The sequence below is a fragment of the Fukomys damarensis genome, unplaced genomic scaffold (genome assembly GCF_012274545.1).
Source record: "Fukomys damarensis isolate Sample0158 unplaced genomic scaffold, DMR_v1.0_HiC HiC_scaffold_12, whole genome shotgun sequence".
In the NCBI taxonomy this organism is placed as follows: Eukaryota; Metazoa; Chordata; class Mammalia; order Rodentia; family Bathyergidae; genus Fukomys; species Fukomys damarensis.
Window position 1 is genome coordinate 52720792 of NW_022900924.1, and position 17794 is coordinate 52738585.

Here is a 17794-nt window from a genome sequence, read left to right on the forward strand (position 1 = left end):
TGTTAACAAGTACATAAGGGGCCGGGGATTTAGCTCAGTGGTTCCGCTACCTGCCTTGCAAGTGCAAGGACCTGAGTTTGATCCCCGGTACCACAAAAAACAAAAAAACAAGAGCATAAGTAACCAGGCCTCTCATTTTTTCGCTCCTGGGAATATATGTTGATAACAACCACTTTGAAAAACCATGGCACTATACAAGAAAGCTGAATATAACCATATCTGATGGCTCAGCAATTCTACTCTTGGGCATCCACTCCCCAAAGTGTGTACACATGTGTAAATACCAAAAGATGTGAATAAGAATATTCCCAGCAGCATTCTTCACAATAGTCAGAAACTGGAAACTACACAAATGTCTATCAACAACAGAATGCATAAATTATATATATGTATATAGGTTACAACATTGGAAATGAATAAACAAAAATATAGACAGGTCTAAAAACAAATATTGAGGACAATAAATCAGACACAGAACAGTACCTATTCCATGTACACTGACAAAAGTAGACAAATGAACAAGAGCTAGCAGAACGTAGAATAGTAATTATTCTGAGGTTGGGTGCCAAAGGGACACAAGATGCACTTCTGGGGTGTTAGTAAAATTGGCTTCTTCTTCTGGATTCTACTTATACAAATTGTTCAGATTGTGAAAATTCACTGTGCTATACTCTTATGACTTGTGCACCTTTCCATGTGCATGTTATACTGCAACAGAAGAGTTCAAAAGACATTCCGTGCACAATCCAACAGTGAAATTGAAGTAAACAGAGGCTATGTAGAAGCTAGGAGAATACAAGGCTCGAGAAATTTGGCCATGATGAAGATAAAGAATGAGTTTAATGAAGTAATGGGGGGGTTCTATGGCTAGAGAATGGAATTTCAAAATGAAAAACTTCAAAGGCAGCACCATTTCAAAGAACAATAAGGCCTTATAGTAGTATTCCATGCCCTAAGTTCTGAGAGCTCAGATGTTTCAGTAATTTCTAGCTTTCCATTTTCTATTTAATGTTTTGATTGTCCATTTCTTCCCAGCATTCCTTCAGGCTGATATTAATGAACATTACAGAATACATACACCCAGACAGCCTGGAGCAAGGGCTTATTTACACATCTGAGCTTTTCTTAAAAAAATCATTTCTTTAATATTACCCCCCTTCTTACAGTCTTCATTAATGGTCTACAACTAAAATTATTTTTTCTTCCACCTATCTACTTGCCTAGTTCCCTGGAGGTATAAAGGCTGGCCAATTTCCAGTCACATTTCCCTTTCAAGAACTGAAACAGTCATACATATAGCACTTTATAATGCTAGCACCTAAAACCATAAGCCAAATATACAAGGCACCAAATATACTGAGAATAACAGTATTACCTTCTCGATAAACCAATAATGACAAGACTTACTGCTATTCAGAGATAGAAAGCTAGGCAAAGGCAGTCTGCCTTCATTACAAACCACAGTCCATTTATGTGAGCATTATTTTCTGTACCAATATTACATAAAGATGTACAAATAGAGCTCTCACATAATCCTCTGGGATTGTTTTTATTTTACACTTAGTAAGATAATTAAAATAAGGATATGGTTAAGACCATGTTAATAAAACTGACTAAAATTAACCTCTTCACTTCTGAATGAAATCTTTTCTCTATATTAGAAAGTAATAAAGGTCATTTCACAATAGTATAATATTTCCAGGACCCAACATCACCTCTCAAAACTAAAAATGCTTTAGCCTTCACAAAGATTACACAGAACATTTTTGAAGTTAAAATACTGTACATTCAAAGTGACAGCAATATCAAACTGATACAAAAAACAGCAATCAAAGCTATAGAAGAAAAATAAAAGACACAATCCATAGAAAAGTAGTTTGTATCTTAGGAAGCATTGCCTACAATCCTAAAAGTGTAGGTAAAGAACAGAAGCCAGGCTCACTCAGGGTTACAGCATTGTGGGCACATCTGTCAGGGACCTTTACAGCCTTATATTTTGGGAAACAAAATAATAGATTTGAAATAGATTTAACATAAAAAGTCTTTCTCAAACTAGAGGATGAAACCTCCAAGAAAAGTCTTAAATTTTCAAAAGGTCAAAAACACGGAAGTGAAGAGCTGTCAGCAGCACACAGAAACTGTCTTATTGCACCAATTGCTACTACCCCAAGAGTTTTTTTTGATCTGCCAATTCACAAAAGGGTAACACTGATTCAAAGCTGAAAAACTTTTCACTAGAGATGGTATTCCTAAGACAAATAGTGGAGGTTTGGTTTCCTTCATGTAGAAGAATGAAGCAGCTCATTATACAGTTGTAAGATGCTCTTTAGTATCAAAGGATGAACTGTCTGAATATCACTGGTACAGATAACTAATCATTATCAACATAATTACAAAGCTCCAAAGTGACATGAACTTAATATTTCAATTCACTTAAAACATATTTATTGAATCCAAGGTTTCATACATGCTAAGCATGCACTCTAGTACTAAGCTTTACCCCCAGCCCTAATTTTTTAAGTCTGTTAAGGATTAGGCATTATTCTGGCCTCAGAGATTCTAAAGATGGACAAGACATGGCTTCTGCACCTATGAAGCTCACAATCCAGACCAGTACTATCCAACAGAATTTTCTGCAGTGATGGAAATATTTGGCATCTATGCTGCCCTCTATAATAGACACCAGCTTCATGAGGCTATTGAGCATCTGAGATGTGACTTATGCTGCTGACAAATTTAATTTTTATTTAATTATAATTAATTTAAGCTTTAAATTGACACATGTTGCTAGCAGCTACCACACTTGGATACTGTATATGTAGCTATATATAACTAACCCAAAAGTATTAAAAATTAATGTCAGAAAATGATAATGATCATTAATATTTACTTACTTCATTTAGTATGCTTTCCAGTGTTGGAGGAGTATCAACTTGAGGAATATCAAACTCCTTGTCATCAATCTAAATAAAGAAAAGAAATTAATCCCCACAATATAATACCTTTCCCCATAAAACTGTGAAGGTGTTTTAACCAAATATAAATGATAAGATAATCTTATCATACAATTGATCTAGCAGTCAACTCAGTAATCCACGATATGAGTCAGATCAAAAGACTATAGAATTGTTACCTTGCCTATCTATACATTCAGTGTACTAACAACATGTATGCATTGGACAGCATTATCAGAGGACCCTTTCCAGACAACTTCTATACAAGGACTTTTCTATCAGCTTTCTTCAACATGACAAAATACCACATCTTATGACAACCCCAAATCTCCTAAGTTTAAAGTTAAGACATATGTGATATGCCAATGTCTGATATATTTTAGTTATTTCATAAAATATACTAAGATAATTAGGTCAAAGAGCTTGTTAATAAATATAGTCACAGAAACCCATTAATATAATATTTAGTCACTGGAGAAAACACTGCTGTGCAAGATAAGAATTCTAAATCTACCACTAGCTCTCTGACCTTGAGACGTCATTTAACACAGCTGCACACAAGTATCTTCATCTATAAAATAGATTATCTAAGTGCTGTGAAGCTCAACTGACAACATGAATCAAAGTGTTCCATAAACTTTAATGGACTACACAAATGAAGAATGATAGTATCTCATAAAACTGTACATAGATGCCTACTAACCCATACAGAAACAACAGGCTTGAGAGTGTTTGGATCATAAAACACACTATAACCAAAACTTCAGTTAAAAGGCACCACTTGACAAAAGCTGAAGCTTTACCAAATCATTTCTGAACTCCAGCTCCTTGTCCAGATCAATGTAAGAGAATTTTGAAAGTGAAGCTTCTAGATTGAAAGACTTATTCGGTTCTTCTTCAGTAGCAGTCTTGACACAGAGATTCTGTTCCACACTATCTTGTTCCGGTTCATTTTCCATTTTTGCTTTTAATAATTGTACTCAATCAACCGAAGCACGTGTTTTATCTTGTTTTTGGCCTTAGATCACAATGATTTGAATGATGATCTCTTTAAAAGAAAAGAAGGAGAAGGAGGAAAGTATCATCTAGATTTCCTTTTGTCAACTTGACATTCCAAAACTTACTTGCTCAGATTTCACTTGGTTGTCTGGTTATAGACAAAGAGAAATCAATACTAAGGCACAAGGTAGTCATGAAACTGCTGATAATGACAGCTGATAATGAAACACAGGCTTGACCACTAGACTTGGTTCCAGCTAGATTTATATACCTAACAACATGAGGGTAAATTGGTGCCAAAGGCTGCAATGAAGCAATTAACCCCTTTCCTACCTTCCCAAACCTCAGGGCAGCTCTCTAGTTCCCCTGAAGATAACCATATACAGCAGCTTTGTTGCTGGCACTCACTTGGGGCCACAGATGCCTCATGAGCTTAGTTTAGACACCAATGATAGGTAATTAGTTATTTAATGCACCAACAAACCTAAGGTTCAGATCTATTAGAAGAGAGAACAATGACCTGAGGATAAAATAATTACACAGCCTATCAGTGATTTCTAGAAGCAAGCTGGTCACAGAAACACAGACATTTTCGGAGAAAAATAAATATTGAAAAAAACAGAAATTATATTTTTGTATATTTCACAGCTTTAAAGAGAAGATCCCTATGTTATATAAAAAAAACAGATAATTGGGGGGCCAGGAATTTAGCTCAGTGGTGCCGCTGTCTGCCTTACAAGCATGAGGTCCCAAGTTCAATCCCCAGTACAAAAAAAAAAAAAGGATAATTTGGTATACTTGTAAAACTGTTATTTCTAAAAACAGTAAAAATATATTTTTTAAATTCCTACATATTTAATAAATATATTAGCTTTCTAATGTTTTCAGATGGTGTTTCAATTAGGCCACAAGTGGCTAGTTTTTAAAAACTCCACTTAGTTTGCCTTTAGTAGGAAAACAGAAGCAATATCATAAGAACACTGATAATAAAAATAAGTCATTTTGTTCCTTGACTAAGTGTTTTCTGTAGGACAGTATTCTTCTCTCATCTAGTTTCTTTCCATGGTTTCAGTTATCAGAGGTCAGTAATGATCTGAAAACATTAAATGAAAGATTCCAGAAGTAAAGAATTCATAACTTCTAGCCTGTGCTGTTCTAAGTAGTGTGATGACATTTGGTACCATCCTTCTCCATTCCACAGGGAAGATGAATCACCCCTGTCCAGTGTATCCACGTTGGATATGCCACCTGTCCACTACTCACTGACTAGACATGCTGGCAATCTGACCAACTACCTTGGTATTGCAGTGCTTCTATTCAAGTAACCCATGATTCACTCAATAATGGTTCCCCAAAATGCAAGAGTTGTGTTCCCAGCAATTTGAAGACATTAAAGGGAAGTAACAAAGTGATTCCTTTAAGTGAAAAGGTGAAAGTTCTTGACTTATAAGCAAAGAAAAAAATCACATGCCAAGGTTGCTAAGATCTATGGTAAGAATGAATCTTTTACCTGTGAAAGTGAAAAATGAAAAAGAAATTTGTGCTAGTTTTACTGTTAAATCTCAAAAGGCAAAAATGTGATAAATTAGTCACCTCATCTCACCATATAAGCATTGTATTAAATCACATCATTATAAGGGCGAAGTACAGTACTGTGCAATACGATATTTAAAGAGAGATTATACTCACACAATTCTTATTATGTATATTTTTCTAATTGTTCCATTTTATTATTGTTTTCAACCTCTTGTTTAATGTATAAATTAAACTTTATCATGAATATATATTTTAAAACATTTTAAAGAGAATTGGCCCTCCACATCCATGGTTCCCACATTCATCAAATCAACCAAACACAGATGGAAAATACTTAAAAAGGGCTGGGGATTTAGCTCAGTGGTTCCACTGCCTGTCTTGCAAGCACAAAGACCCAAGTTCGATCCCCGGTACCAAAACAAAGAAAAAAAGAAAAAGAAAATATTCAAAAAAATTGCATTTGCAATATACATACAGACTTTTTCATTTTATTCCCTAAACAATACACTACAACTATTTATAAAGCATTTACATTGTATTATGCATTATAAGTAACCTAGAGATGTTTTAAACATACACATAAGAATGTGAATAAGGTTATATCCAAAGATTATGCTATTTTATATAGAGGACTTAAATGTCGGCAGATTTTGGTATTATTAGAGGATCCTAGAAAAAAATACACATGGATGCTAACAGTCAATTGTATAGAGTGTAGTACTATTGGCAGTTTCAGGTATTAACCAGGGGCCTTACACGAGGACTACTGTACCACACAACTAACAATACTCAGTGCGAAAGTTTTTCAAACCACACACTGCCCTCAGGGATACAAACACTATTACTACTACTACTACTACTATGTACCCTCGACCCCACAATGGAACTTTATTATTATTATTCCATAGTGACCTGAAAGAAGAAAAAAAGGCTAAGCCATTTGACTAACTGAATTTTTTAAAAAGCAAACTGATTATATGATTTTAAGCAATATGCCTAAAACTAATAATTTAATCCTCAGAAACTCATTTTTCAGTACCTATGATTAATTTTACTTCCTTCAATGTTTCATTTTTTATCACATGTATAAAACATGTGAACTCAATGTTTTCTAGCACATTTGGTACATTATCATTGCAGGCTAGTTTCTTTCACACAGTCCTCTAGAAAACATACTATCAAATACATTCCTATAAGACATAACTGAGAACACACTGTACCTGGCAACATTTGAAAGTATCTTTCCAATACCAGGTAATAAATGTACTACTCTTTTGCAATGAGCCAAATGCAGTAGAGATACTAGCATTTATATTCCTTTCTTCAAAAAAGACTGAACTGCCTCATGAAAAATTACTTTTTTGAAGGAGGGCACTGGGGATCAAACTCGGGACCTTGTGTTTGCAAGGCAGGTGGCGGAACCACTGAGCTAAACCCCCCACCCAAAAAAACTACTTTTTAATAGTCTTCCACTATTAGTTGTACCACCAAATAAAATTTGCTACAATTATTCAAGGAATATTTACAAACATGTATAATCCCATTCATATTCAATGGCTTCTATAAATGATGATTTTTATTCTTCCATTTTTTAAATGGTAGAAAAGGCCATATCCAAAAAAGAAAACTTTTATTTAAATAATTTAATAATATAAAATTTTTCACACTTCATATTTGCCTTTTCAAACTAACTCAGAAGTGAAACCTTTTTTTTTAAAATCTCCTTCCTGGAGTCAAGAGGCTTCAAGGCCAGAGCTGTGAACACCAATTTCAAGTGTCAAGCATTTCCTTAAAAAAGAACATTCACACTGTCATGCTACCCTCCTTCATTTCCAACCTTCACTTTACTGAAATGTGCTGAAGTGCAAACAAAATAAGCCAAAGAGCTCACAAAAATCAGATTTGAATCTACATTTTACAAGTTTTCATCAGTGACCTTGGTCAGTTTGGCCACCCTTTCTGAATCACTTTATTTCTACTTCTGCAAATTAGAACAGTATGGGCATTTATGCTGTTTGCTCAGAAAAGCACCTCTTGTTCTTTCTTGGAAGGGCTCCTTCAAAGCAGTGCTTCTTGTATAGGCTGCCAATCAAAAATCCCCCAGTAAAAGGGATTATGCGACATAGATGGAATTCTTCACCAGGATTCATTAAAATGGAATTGAGCAGAAAGTGCCATTTCCATTGTTTTCTTAAAAATGAGAAGGAAGAGAAGAGAATCCTGATATTATTTAAGGCCCAGGTGCTAGTCTTCCAAGAAGTTAGCTCTGCCCTTACCTTTCTGGCAGTTTGTCTATGTGGGCAACCTTTCCTCTTATTTATTTTTTTATTTTATAATTTAGAGACCTAACTCTGAGGAATGCAACTACAAACCTTGCATTCTTATCAAGGCTGAGAAAAAGTGATGACCATAAAGCATTTAGAATAATGCCTGGATGCATCGTAATTTTCAAGAAATACTAGCTATTATCCTTTACAATTTCCTCAAGATTTCTGAATTCTTCAAAAGTTAAAGACTAAAACAAGATCTAGTATTTCTATAAAGGTCTAGTCAGTACTAAGTGTAGAAGATGGGTATGTTTTCTCATGAGCTGAATGGGAGGGATTTGTCTAGGATGAGTACAGCCCCCACCATGTTATCAGAGACACTTAACAAAAACCATTAATTATAACAAGAGATATCTTACACTACTAACTCATTCTAAAATCCTGTTTGGGCATACTCTCACATCAACATTAGTCTATACTTTGTTAGTGATGTCAAATCTGTTCCTAGCCTTAGTTTCTTTCTCCTTTGTCACTAAAATTCCCTTCTTCATGTTAGCAAATTTCTCTAACCCAAATAGACCTGCTGAATCAAAAGTTACCATGCTCAGATTTATTTAAAAGAAGAGACCCACTAGTGAAGTTTCTGTACATTTTTTAGAAATTAATTGAGCTATGCCTGAACCTACTTGTGGCAGGAAGAATGATGATGTCTAACAATACCAGCCCTAGTTCCTGGAACCTGTGAGTATGTTTCTTTATATAGCAAAAGGTACTTGGTGCGTATGATTAAATTAGGACCTGGAGATGGGAGATTACTCTGAATTATCCAGGTGGGTCCAATGTACTCATATGGGTCCTTTAAAATGCAAGGTAAAGGCAGAAGAGTGTCAGAAAATCAGAAAAAGCAAAGTGACAAGAGAAGCAGGATCAGAGAAATGCTATCTATGCTGCAGGCTTTGAAGATGGAGGAAGAATACCACAGTGTCAAACACTGCAGGTCTCATCTAGAAGGTACAAAAGAAGGAAATGGATTCCCTTCTAGAGCTCAAGAAGAACACTGTCCTGACACCTTGATTGTAGTGAGACAGATGCCAGACTTGTGAACTGCAAGACTGAAATAATAAATCTGTATTCCTTACAGTCACTAAACCTGTGGCAACTTGTTATGGCAGCAATAGGAACAAATACACTAATAAACTTCAATTAATTCTTTCCTGACCACATCTCCAATGTTCTGAAATACTAACCCCTCCCTTGTCAGTTGATGTTGCTCTCATTTTATTGAGCAAACTCTAATATACAGACCAATGATGAAATGCTTAATATATGACACTTAATATTACACACTTAAGGCAGACACTGCTTACACACTAGCCCAGCATAAAGACTGACAATGAACTACTCATCACTTCTTCTTGACATGGACTTCTGCAACTAGTTCTTCGTCCAACCATCACTGTGATCTTGTGTTTTCGTAATTCTTAAGGAATACCGTGCCAGACAGTACTTGCAGACAACACAGTAGATTACATCAACTATTTCTCAATCTCTCCTAGAATGAAATCAGATTAATCTGATAGGAAATGTATGTTATGGAATTATGATGACCCATAATGCTGTTAAATCAATAAGAGTTCACACTTAAGATTACTGGACATCGTGATAATTCTCAAGGTTATTTCTTCTGAATCAATCAGATCATTCCCAATCAAGAATCATTAAAAAAAAAGATGTACTACATAAACAACAATGATCACATTTTCACACTGACCAACTGAGTAAGAACTCTAGTACGTGGCCTATATTGGACCAGGTTACCACAGAATTCTTTTCTATCATGGCAAACATGTCCAATTATTCTCAAATTCCAGTATCCTACCTAATTCTCCAACATTCTTTTCCTTCTAAAAGTATCATTATGAGATAATTTTCACATAGTGAAATCAAATCAAGTTTTAAAAAATATATTATTGTGATAGTTATCAAGAAATCATGCATGGAAACAATGTTACATGTTAGCTTTGTTTCTGGCCTTCCTGATCAAATTTATTCTCTTCTATTGCTTTGTTTCGCTCTATCTTCTTACAGTTTATTTTGTGAAGGAAAAGAATATAACAGAATTAATTTCTATTAGTTTTCTCTCATCTTTCTCTAATAAAGGTAGGATTCATTTTTAACAGTTCTCCAATGCCTACAGAATAAAATTCCAAATTTTAAGCCTATAATTGCAGACATCATACGAACTAGATGGAATCTATGAGCTCCCTACCTCCTCCTTCCATTATAACTACACTTACTATTATTGCACTCAGAATCCTTTAAGAATAGCTTCCACTTTCCATGTCTGCTCAAGCTGATTTTCCTTCCCTTTCCTTTTCCTCTACATTTATCTGAAGTTTATTCTTTGCCTCCTTCCTTGTGGGCAATATTCAAAGTGGATCTTCCCATGACCTCTTCTATCCCTAACAGTCTAAATCCAGAGGTATATCTTCTTTAAAACTGTCTGGGTGTTTTCATTTTGATTCAGTAGTTAACTTACCCTATGACTATGGCTTTTCTCCCTAACTAGGCAATAAAAATGGGCCAATACTTCTACATCACTGTACTCACTGATTTGCATGCTATGTTGTAAACATTCAATAAATATTTGCTTATTGACACAAGAACTGGAAGACAAAAATAACACTTGTACTGAAAATTAAGCATATAAATTTTATTGCTGCAATCTGTACCATAATAAGTTAAGTTAATGAGTCCTACTTTTATGTAATCACACTTGTCAACAACTACAGGTCATATGTCAGGTATCAGACAAAACTCTTACCTATTGAATGCAGCCATAACATTGTTCTCTTTTATCAACTAATCACACCGCAATTGTTTCATTGTCTCACACACACACACACACACACACACACACACACAGAAGTTTCATGAGAGCAAAGATCTGCCTTCTTCCCTATCATATTCCCAATGCCTAATTACACAGTAGTTTGTTAGTCAATCCACCTATCCATCCATCCTTCCCTCCCTAGGTAAGGATGTCCCAGCCAAGCAACACTGTACCACTGGCTTCCAGGGCCTCAAACAGCAGTTCTGGTCATCTGAGCTAAGATATGGTTAGTCATTCTACTCCAAAACGACTCCCACTTGTGCAAGTCCCATCTTTTATATCTAGAAGATATTTTTTTTAATCCCAGGAATTTTTTTTAATGATCATTTAGCTCGTGTATGACATGACAAACTCCATAATTTCAAGTGTTTCATGTTCTTTTATATTAATTCAGCCTATACATTAAAACAATGGAAATGTACCATACATCTATTTAATTTACAGGAATTTAATTATTATCTTCAGTAAAGAGACCAGGAAAAAAGAAAAAGAAATGATTCATGCAGAGCCAGCAGAGTATTGACTTCTATTCAATAGGCATATGCTTCACAGTGAGCACAAAGCAGGCACTAGATTTCTCCTGTCCCTTTGGTCTATCTCAGTTCTTACAAGCTTCATACACAAGCAATCTAGTTCATAAGTGCTAAAAATAATAAATAGTATGCTGCTCCAATATTGGACAAAAACTGCCCATTTGGGGATGAGAAATCGCTGTCAGTCTCTGGGTCTCCTTCCTGGGGTACTTTGAGAGTCCTCAATTTTCAGCTTATCTATGAACTTCAAAACCAACAAATGCATTAGATGCAATGCTACTATATATTGGGGTGGGTTGCTGACTTGATCCCCAAGTTTCTTCTTAACTATAGGCATATTTAGGTAACTATAGCCCAATGGGCTTAGAGCTACCACTATGAAAAAGCTCAAACACCTGCTTCTGCCTGTCTCAGTAATGTCTAGATGAGAGAAGTTACCATTTAAAACTTAAGAAATATGCAAAGAACAAAAGATGTGGAAAAGTAAAGGAAAGGAGTACCAGAGACCTTCCTGTACACAAGGCTAAGTTACTACTACAAACATTAAGACACAAATAAGCAAAGCACATCCATTCTAGAAAAGGAAGATCTAATTCCAAATGACAGCACACAGAATAGTAAGAAGGAAATCTACAATATCTATGTCTTAACATTATCAGTTATATAAACATGAGAGGACAAGTGATCATAAATGAGAGAAAAGGCTTCTTTCCAGCTTCTAGTAAATCACTACTATCATGAGAATCTCTCTTCAAAGTCCCAGCCCAATCCCAAAAATATCTCCTAAGAAGTACATGAACTATATGTAGTCCTTGTGTAGGCTGACTTATATTCCCTGTCCTTCACATAACAGTTGTAGGTGAATTTCTGTAAGTTAAATGAACAAAAGATAGGATTCCACTCAGGTATAGGCAGAGTAGATGGTGGCCTTCTTTATTAATTCTAATTGAGTAAATTATCATCTCAATTACACCTGGTTAGATGTCAAGAGTGATGTAGTCACAAGAAACTTATGCCCCCCCAAAGAGCAAGGGGGAGCTTCTTGATGGACTACAGGAAAAAAAATTAAAATATCCTAGCATCTTTACTATCTTTCCTTTGAGAAGCTGTTTCTCCTCCACTCTACTATGTGATTGTGGTGTGGCTGCCAATCAAGTACCCTATCAGCCTAGCCAGAAGAGTAAGCACATGATATTTTCATGTCCAATCTGGGCAATCAGGGTCCTTCCCTGGAATTCGTTAAGTACTGAAAACAGGAGTTTTCTCTCTACTGGACAGTACATAAACTTAGAGGACATAATATAACACAGGAGTTGTCTGGAGTCTGACTTTTGAGTGTTTATATAATACAACAGAATGAGGCTTGCAATTAGAGAAGCAGAGATGGGGACTAAAGAATTAGGAATCTTTTGTGTGTATTTGGGAGGGAGGCGGGTACACAAGAGTACCATTTCATGATTTTGTGACATCCTTGCTCTGCCCAGGTTTGTGAGCCAATAAATTTCTTTTTGTTCAAAGTGAGTTTCTGTCACTTACAACAGGAAGCGCCTTGACTTAAAAAGTGTTATTGCTATTAGAATAAATCTAAGAAATTTATTAACAGTGAGAAATCCAAGGCAAATCTACAGTTCCTGGCCAAAACACAGACTGTACTTCTGTAATGTTACATAGAGTGAAGATAATTCAAACAATTCAGGAAATCAGTTTAGAATAGAGCAGTTTGATTTTACAAATATATACAGAGGATAGTTGAGGTAGTGGGTCAATGTAAGATGCCATTTCAATTCTATGAAGCCAATAGAGAGATCAGTAGTTAGACCTTTATGAAGTTGAAAAGACCTCAATTCTCATTCACATATACAACTGATACTTGATGTCACAATGGTAGAAATGTCTATGGAATAGCAGAACACAGCTAAGAATCACCAAAGTACCCCAATATTGTGAAAGACAGAATCTCCTGCTAGTGGTAGTCCAAACGTACAAAAGAAACATATAAAGGAAAGTCAATATATTATTTTTCTATAGGTCTGTAAAGAATTCTTTCACGTTTCTTTGACCATATGAAGCCCAATAGGTCAAAAAATTTCATTTATCTTTATTGTGCATTCTATAGAACAGGCAAGCTATTACTACAGGATTCAATGCCTACTCTCTTGCTTAATTTTAATGACAAGCAAATCCACATCTTACACAAAACATGTAGATCCTCCATCTTCACATTAGATATACTTCAAACACACAAGTGGAACACAGATATATACACAACTGGCATGTAATTATCTCCCAAACACAGATGTCTATAAGAGAGTTGGCACCACAGCTAACATGTTTATTTTTGCCTGTGTACCTGCGTGTTTGTTTGTGTGTAGGGGAGTGTGGTAGGGTGGTGCAGAAGATAAAGGCCGTGCTGTGTACTCAAACTAGCCTACGGACCAAGACCTGGCATGTAAAGGTACAAGATCCCAGTAATGAATGTAACTGTACTGTCTACCTAGAATGTACCAATAAATTCAATTTAAAATTAAAAAGAAAAAGAAAAAAAATAGTCTATGGGTGGAGGAGACAGAGGGGACCTGCCTGGTTGGAGAAGGCTCCCAATATGTTCCAAATAACCCAATGCCACGCCTACCTCACCCTACCCTAACCTGCTTTAAGGCACACCCATTCTGTATACCCAAACACTTTGGACAGCTATTTCCCTCCTTCCCAAGTGCCACCCCTGGAAAATTAGCCTTGCAAGGCACAGGAGTGACCTCGAACTTTAGGGACCCACTTTTCATCCTGCTGCCATCACTCTGAGATACACTTTGCAGGAAACCAGGCAGGACCAACCTGCAGGACCCGCATCAATCCTGAAAGGTGGTCACCTCCATCCCGACCCGTCCCGCCCGTAAGAAGGGTTGGGGTGCGGGTCACCACCTGCTGGCCTCACGGTCGGGGGAGTGGGCGCCCTGTCCCTCAGCCTCGCATTCGTTTGGAACCAACAAGTGAAACCGCCTGACCCAGTTTCAGGTCACGCCCCTCTGCCCGGGAGTCAACCCCGCCTGGCTGTGGCCCCCGTCCAGTCAGCCCGACACCAGCTGCTCTGTCATCTCCAGAGGCCGCGCCACTGTCGCACGGGGAAAAGGGACCGAGACTCAGAGACCTGGCTCTCGCTCTCCTGCCACCTTGGGAAGAGCCCCTAGCCCGAGGACCCTCCCTGCTGACCCGCTCTCCAGACATGCTTTACCTCAGCTTGCAGCCATTCCGGACCCAGACACTCGATTCACGTGACCCCGGCCCCTGCTCTCGCGTCACGCATGCGCAATGCTCTTTCACTACTAGCCAAGCTTCCGCTTTCTCGCTGTCCCCGCCCTCTCTCCGGCGCGGTCCGCCACGCCCCTATTTAAAGGGCCAGTCTTAGCTGACGGATTTGGTGAGTGATTAGTAACTTGGGGACCAGGAGTTTGGAAGTTTCACTGGGGGAGGCGCAGGCCAATAAATAGCAGTCCTTGAGGTGAGAGAAAAAAGTCTTTCAGCTCTAAGACAGTGGATTCACCTGTCCTTCAAAAAAAAAAAGTACCCTGCCTTAAACCAGCCCAGAAAGGGCCCATGGGCTACTGATTCAAGGCTTTGGGGGTTTGCAATTAGCTTAAATAAATAAGTAAGTAACTAAATAAATAAATGTTTTCTTTGAAAAGATGAACTCAGGATTGCCACTCTTAAATTTTGCCAGTAAGGACAAGAGGCACGAACGTAAAACTATTCTCTACTGCTACTATTAGAAAACAATTTTCTCATTTATTGTCAATGATGCTCAGCAAAAAAAAATATATACTTTAATGTAAAAAATATAGGAGGAAGACCGGGGATGTAGCTCAGTGGTGCCATGAGCCTGCTTGGCAAGCACAAGGTCCTGGTTCAATCCCTGGGGGAAGAGAAGAGGAGGGGGCACGCTCTTAAGTAAAGGCGACATCTTTTAAATGTATTATTACAGACATCCCTCATGTCTGTATAGGAACGACGAGGTCATTAAATGAATTGGCCACTAAATGAGAAAGTGTATGTAGTATGTACATTGCAATATTCAGAACAACGAAATGGTCAATGGAAACTCCAACTGGTGACTGTGCTTTTATTTGTATAACTCTTACATGCAATACTGTAATGTATAACAGAACATAAAATTATGGTACGGTACAGTACAATCAGCAAAAATTACAGAACTGTGTAAACAAGGTGTACTGTGCAACAAAAGACATTGAGGCTCTATGAACAAGAGGTACAGAACTCTACAGACAAATTGGATTGTAATTCCAAACGACGTCAGAAGTCCAAACAGTCGCTAACTGGGTAGGTCATTAAATGAGGAACATCTGTACTTCTCTTATTGCTACTAAAGAAAGATGAAAGCTTTTGGGAAAGACTGGCCTTTAGAGTTGAGGATGTAGGTAACATTGGCTCCAGGATACAGAGCTTATATCTACTGGACCTATGATGAAGAAATCAGAAGGTAGAAGAAAGAATCAAGCGCACTACACTTTTGGGCACTCGGAGGACCCAGAGGTAAGAAAAACAAATCCCTACCTTTGCAAGTATTCTAGGTGTAAGAAATGCAGTGTACACACAACTTGATGGAACAGGCAGTCTGTTCAGAGTGATGTTAAGAAAGCTAAGGGACCAATATTTTAGGGAAACAGGTGAGGGAAAATGGTAGAACACTTCAGCGGGGAGGTGGTATTCTCTGAGGGCCTTGAAGGACTTCAGTAGGCAGACAGTAGAGAGAACAATAGCTGAGGGGACAGTGGAACCAACAGCCATCCAAAAACAAGTCTGGGCTCAGCTGCTGGCCTGATGTGGTTGTGATATGGGTGGTGGCTTTCAAATTTCCCTAATCATTTCACCCGTGACCACACGTATGTATAGAGGCAGTATGTGTATGATGTGCGTGACAGCAGACCTGTCTAGAGAAGGGCAGACAAGGTGGTAAGACCAGAAACCCTGGTGACAGAGAACTATTGAAAGGGCTGGCCACAAAGTAAATGAGAAATGTGGAGAGGGAGCTGGAGTCAGAGATGGGAAGGTTTATAACTGACCTTTTCAAAACGTCTCTGTGGGAGTCACAGACTTACTCTGGATAGAGAGCAAACCTAAGACTTGTGGGATATTGTGGAAAAGCAGATTTCAATTCATGATAAGGAGTGTTTTACAACACTTCAAGCTGCCTCTGCGATCTCTCCAAAGCAATAGTTCTTATATGTACCCCTGTGCACGGTGGCAAATAGTGTCAAATGCTATCCTTTTGAGAGATGTTTGCATTACTTACAAATAAAAATATTGTGTGTTTATTGGAGAAAACTTGAAAAATTCAGAATATATATTTTTTTTGGTTTTTTAAAATATATTTTTAAAAGCAGAAAACTACCCACATCTCAGAAAAAAAATCACTCATAGCTTTGACCTATTTCTGTTGGATAAATATATGGATAAATGTATATTTACATTTTGGTTCATTACCAGGGATCAAATTCAGGACCTTGTGTTTGTGAGGCAGGTGCAGTGCCACTGAGCTACAATGCCCGGCCCACTAAATTTACATTTTTGACATAATGGAACTACATAGAATATATAGTTAATTTTGTCCCTCAATGTAATATTTTTATGGTTGCATAATTATTAATCATAAACTGTACTGTTCTTTAACAATGTTCCTGGTGGAGCTCTGATGGAAATGTATAGTGAGATGAATGTTATTTACATGCCTGCTAACACAATATCCATTCTTTAACCTATGATCAAGGGATAATTTCAACTTTCAAGACTTAATATTTAAGAAATACATTTTGGGGGGCCAGAGATGTGGCTCTGTGGTAAAGGGCTTGTCTAGCATGCATGAGGCCCGAGATTCAATCCCCAGCCCTGAAGAGAAAAAAAAAAAAGCAATACATTTCATGGACTAAAGCAACCATAAATAGTAATTACTTTGCTGGGTCTACACAAAGCAAATCGAAAACCTTCTGGAAAAGATACACCATTCTAGAAGCAATTGAAAACATTCGTAATTCATGGAAGAGGTCAAGATACCAAATTTAACAGGAGTTTGGAAGAAGTTCATTCTAAACTCTGTGGATGACTTGGAGGGATCCAAGACTTCAGGGGAGGAAGTAACTGCAGATGTGGTGGAAAAAGCAAGAGATCTGGTGTTGGAAGTGGAGCCTGAAAACGTGGCCGAACTGGTACAATCTCACGGTGAAACTTTAACAGATGAGAAGTTCTCATAGTTGAACAAAAAAAGTGTTCTCATCAGACGGAAACTACTCCTGGTGGAGATGTTGTGAACAGTGTTGAAAGGACAACAAAAGATTTAAAACATCTAAAGTTGAAAGGCAGCACTCGAGTTTGAGAGAATTGACTCAATTTTGAAAGAAGTCCTGTTGTGGGTAAAATGCTATCAAATAGCATCACATGCTACGCAGAAATCTCTTTGTGAAAGGAAGAGAAATCAGTGCAGCAAACTTCCTTGTCTTATTTTAAGAAATTGCTCCATCCACCTTAATCGTCAGCAATCGCCAATTTGATCCGTTCACAGCAAGACTGAAACAAAGAACCTCCACCAGCAAAAACACTATG

The 17794-nt window shown here is 37.3% G+C and overlaps 1 protein-coding gene across 6 annotated transcripts in view; it reads right to left on the reverse strand.

Moving 5' to 3' along the window:
- Positions 1-14491, reverse strand: part of Vps8 (VPS8 subunit of CORVET complex) — a 201850-nt gene extending 187359 nt beyond the window's left edge. For all 6 annotated transcript variants that reach the window (XM_010624234.3, XM_010624232.3, XM_010624233.3 and 3 more), the window contains exons 1-3: positions 14415-14491; positions 3758-4002; positions 2895-2963 (exon numbers count right to left, since the gene is read on the reverse strand). In XM_010624234.3, coding sequence (XP_010622536.1) covers positions 2895-2963; positions 3758-3913 — 225 coding nt within the window. In that variant the 5' untranslated portion in view covers positions 3914-4002; positions 14415-14491. The remainder of the gene's footprint in view (positions 1-2894; positions 2964-3757; positions 4003-14414) is intronic.
- Between the last annotated feature and the right edge of the window lie 3303 nt (positions 14492-17794).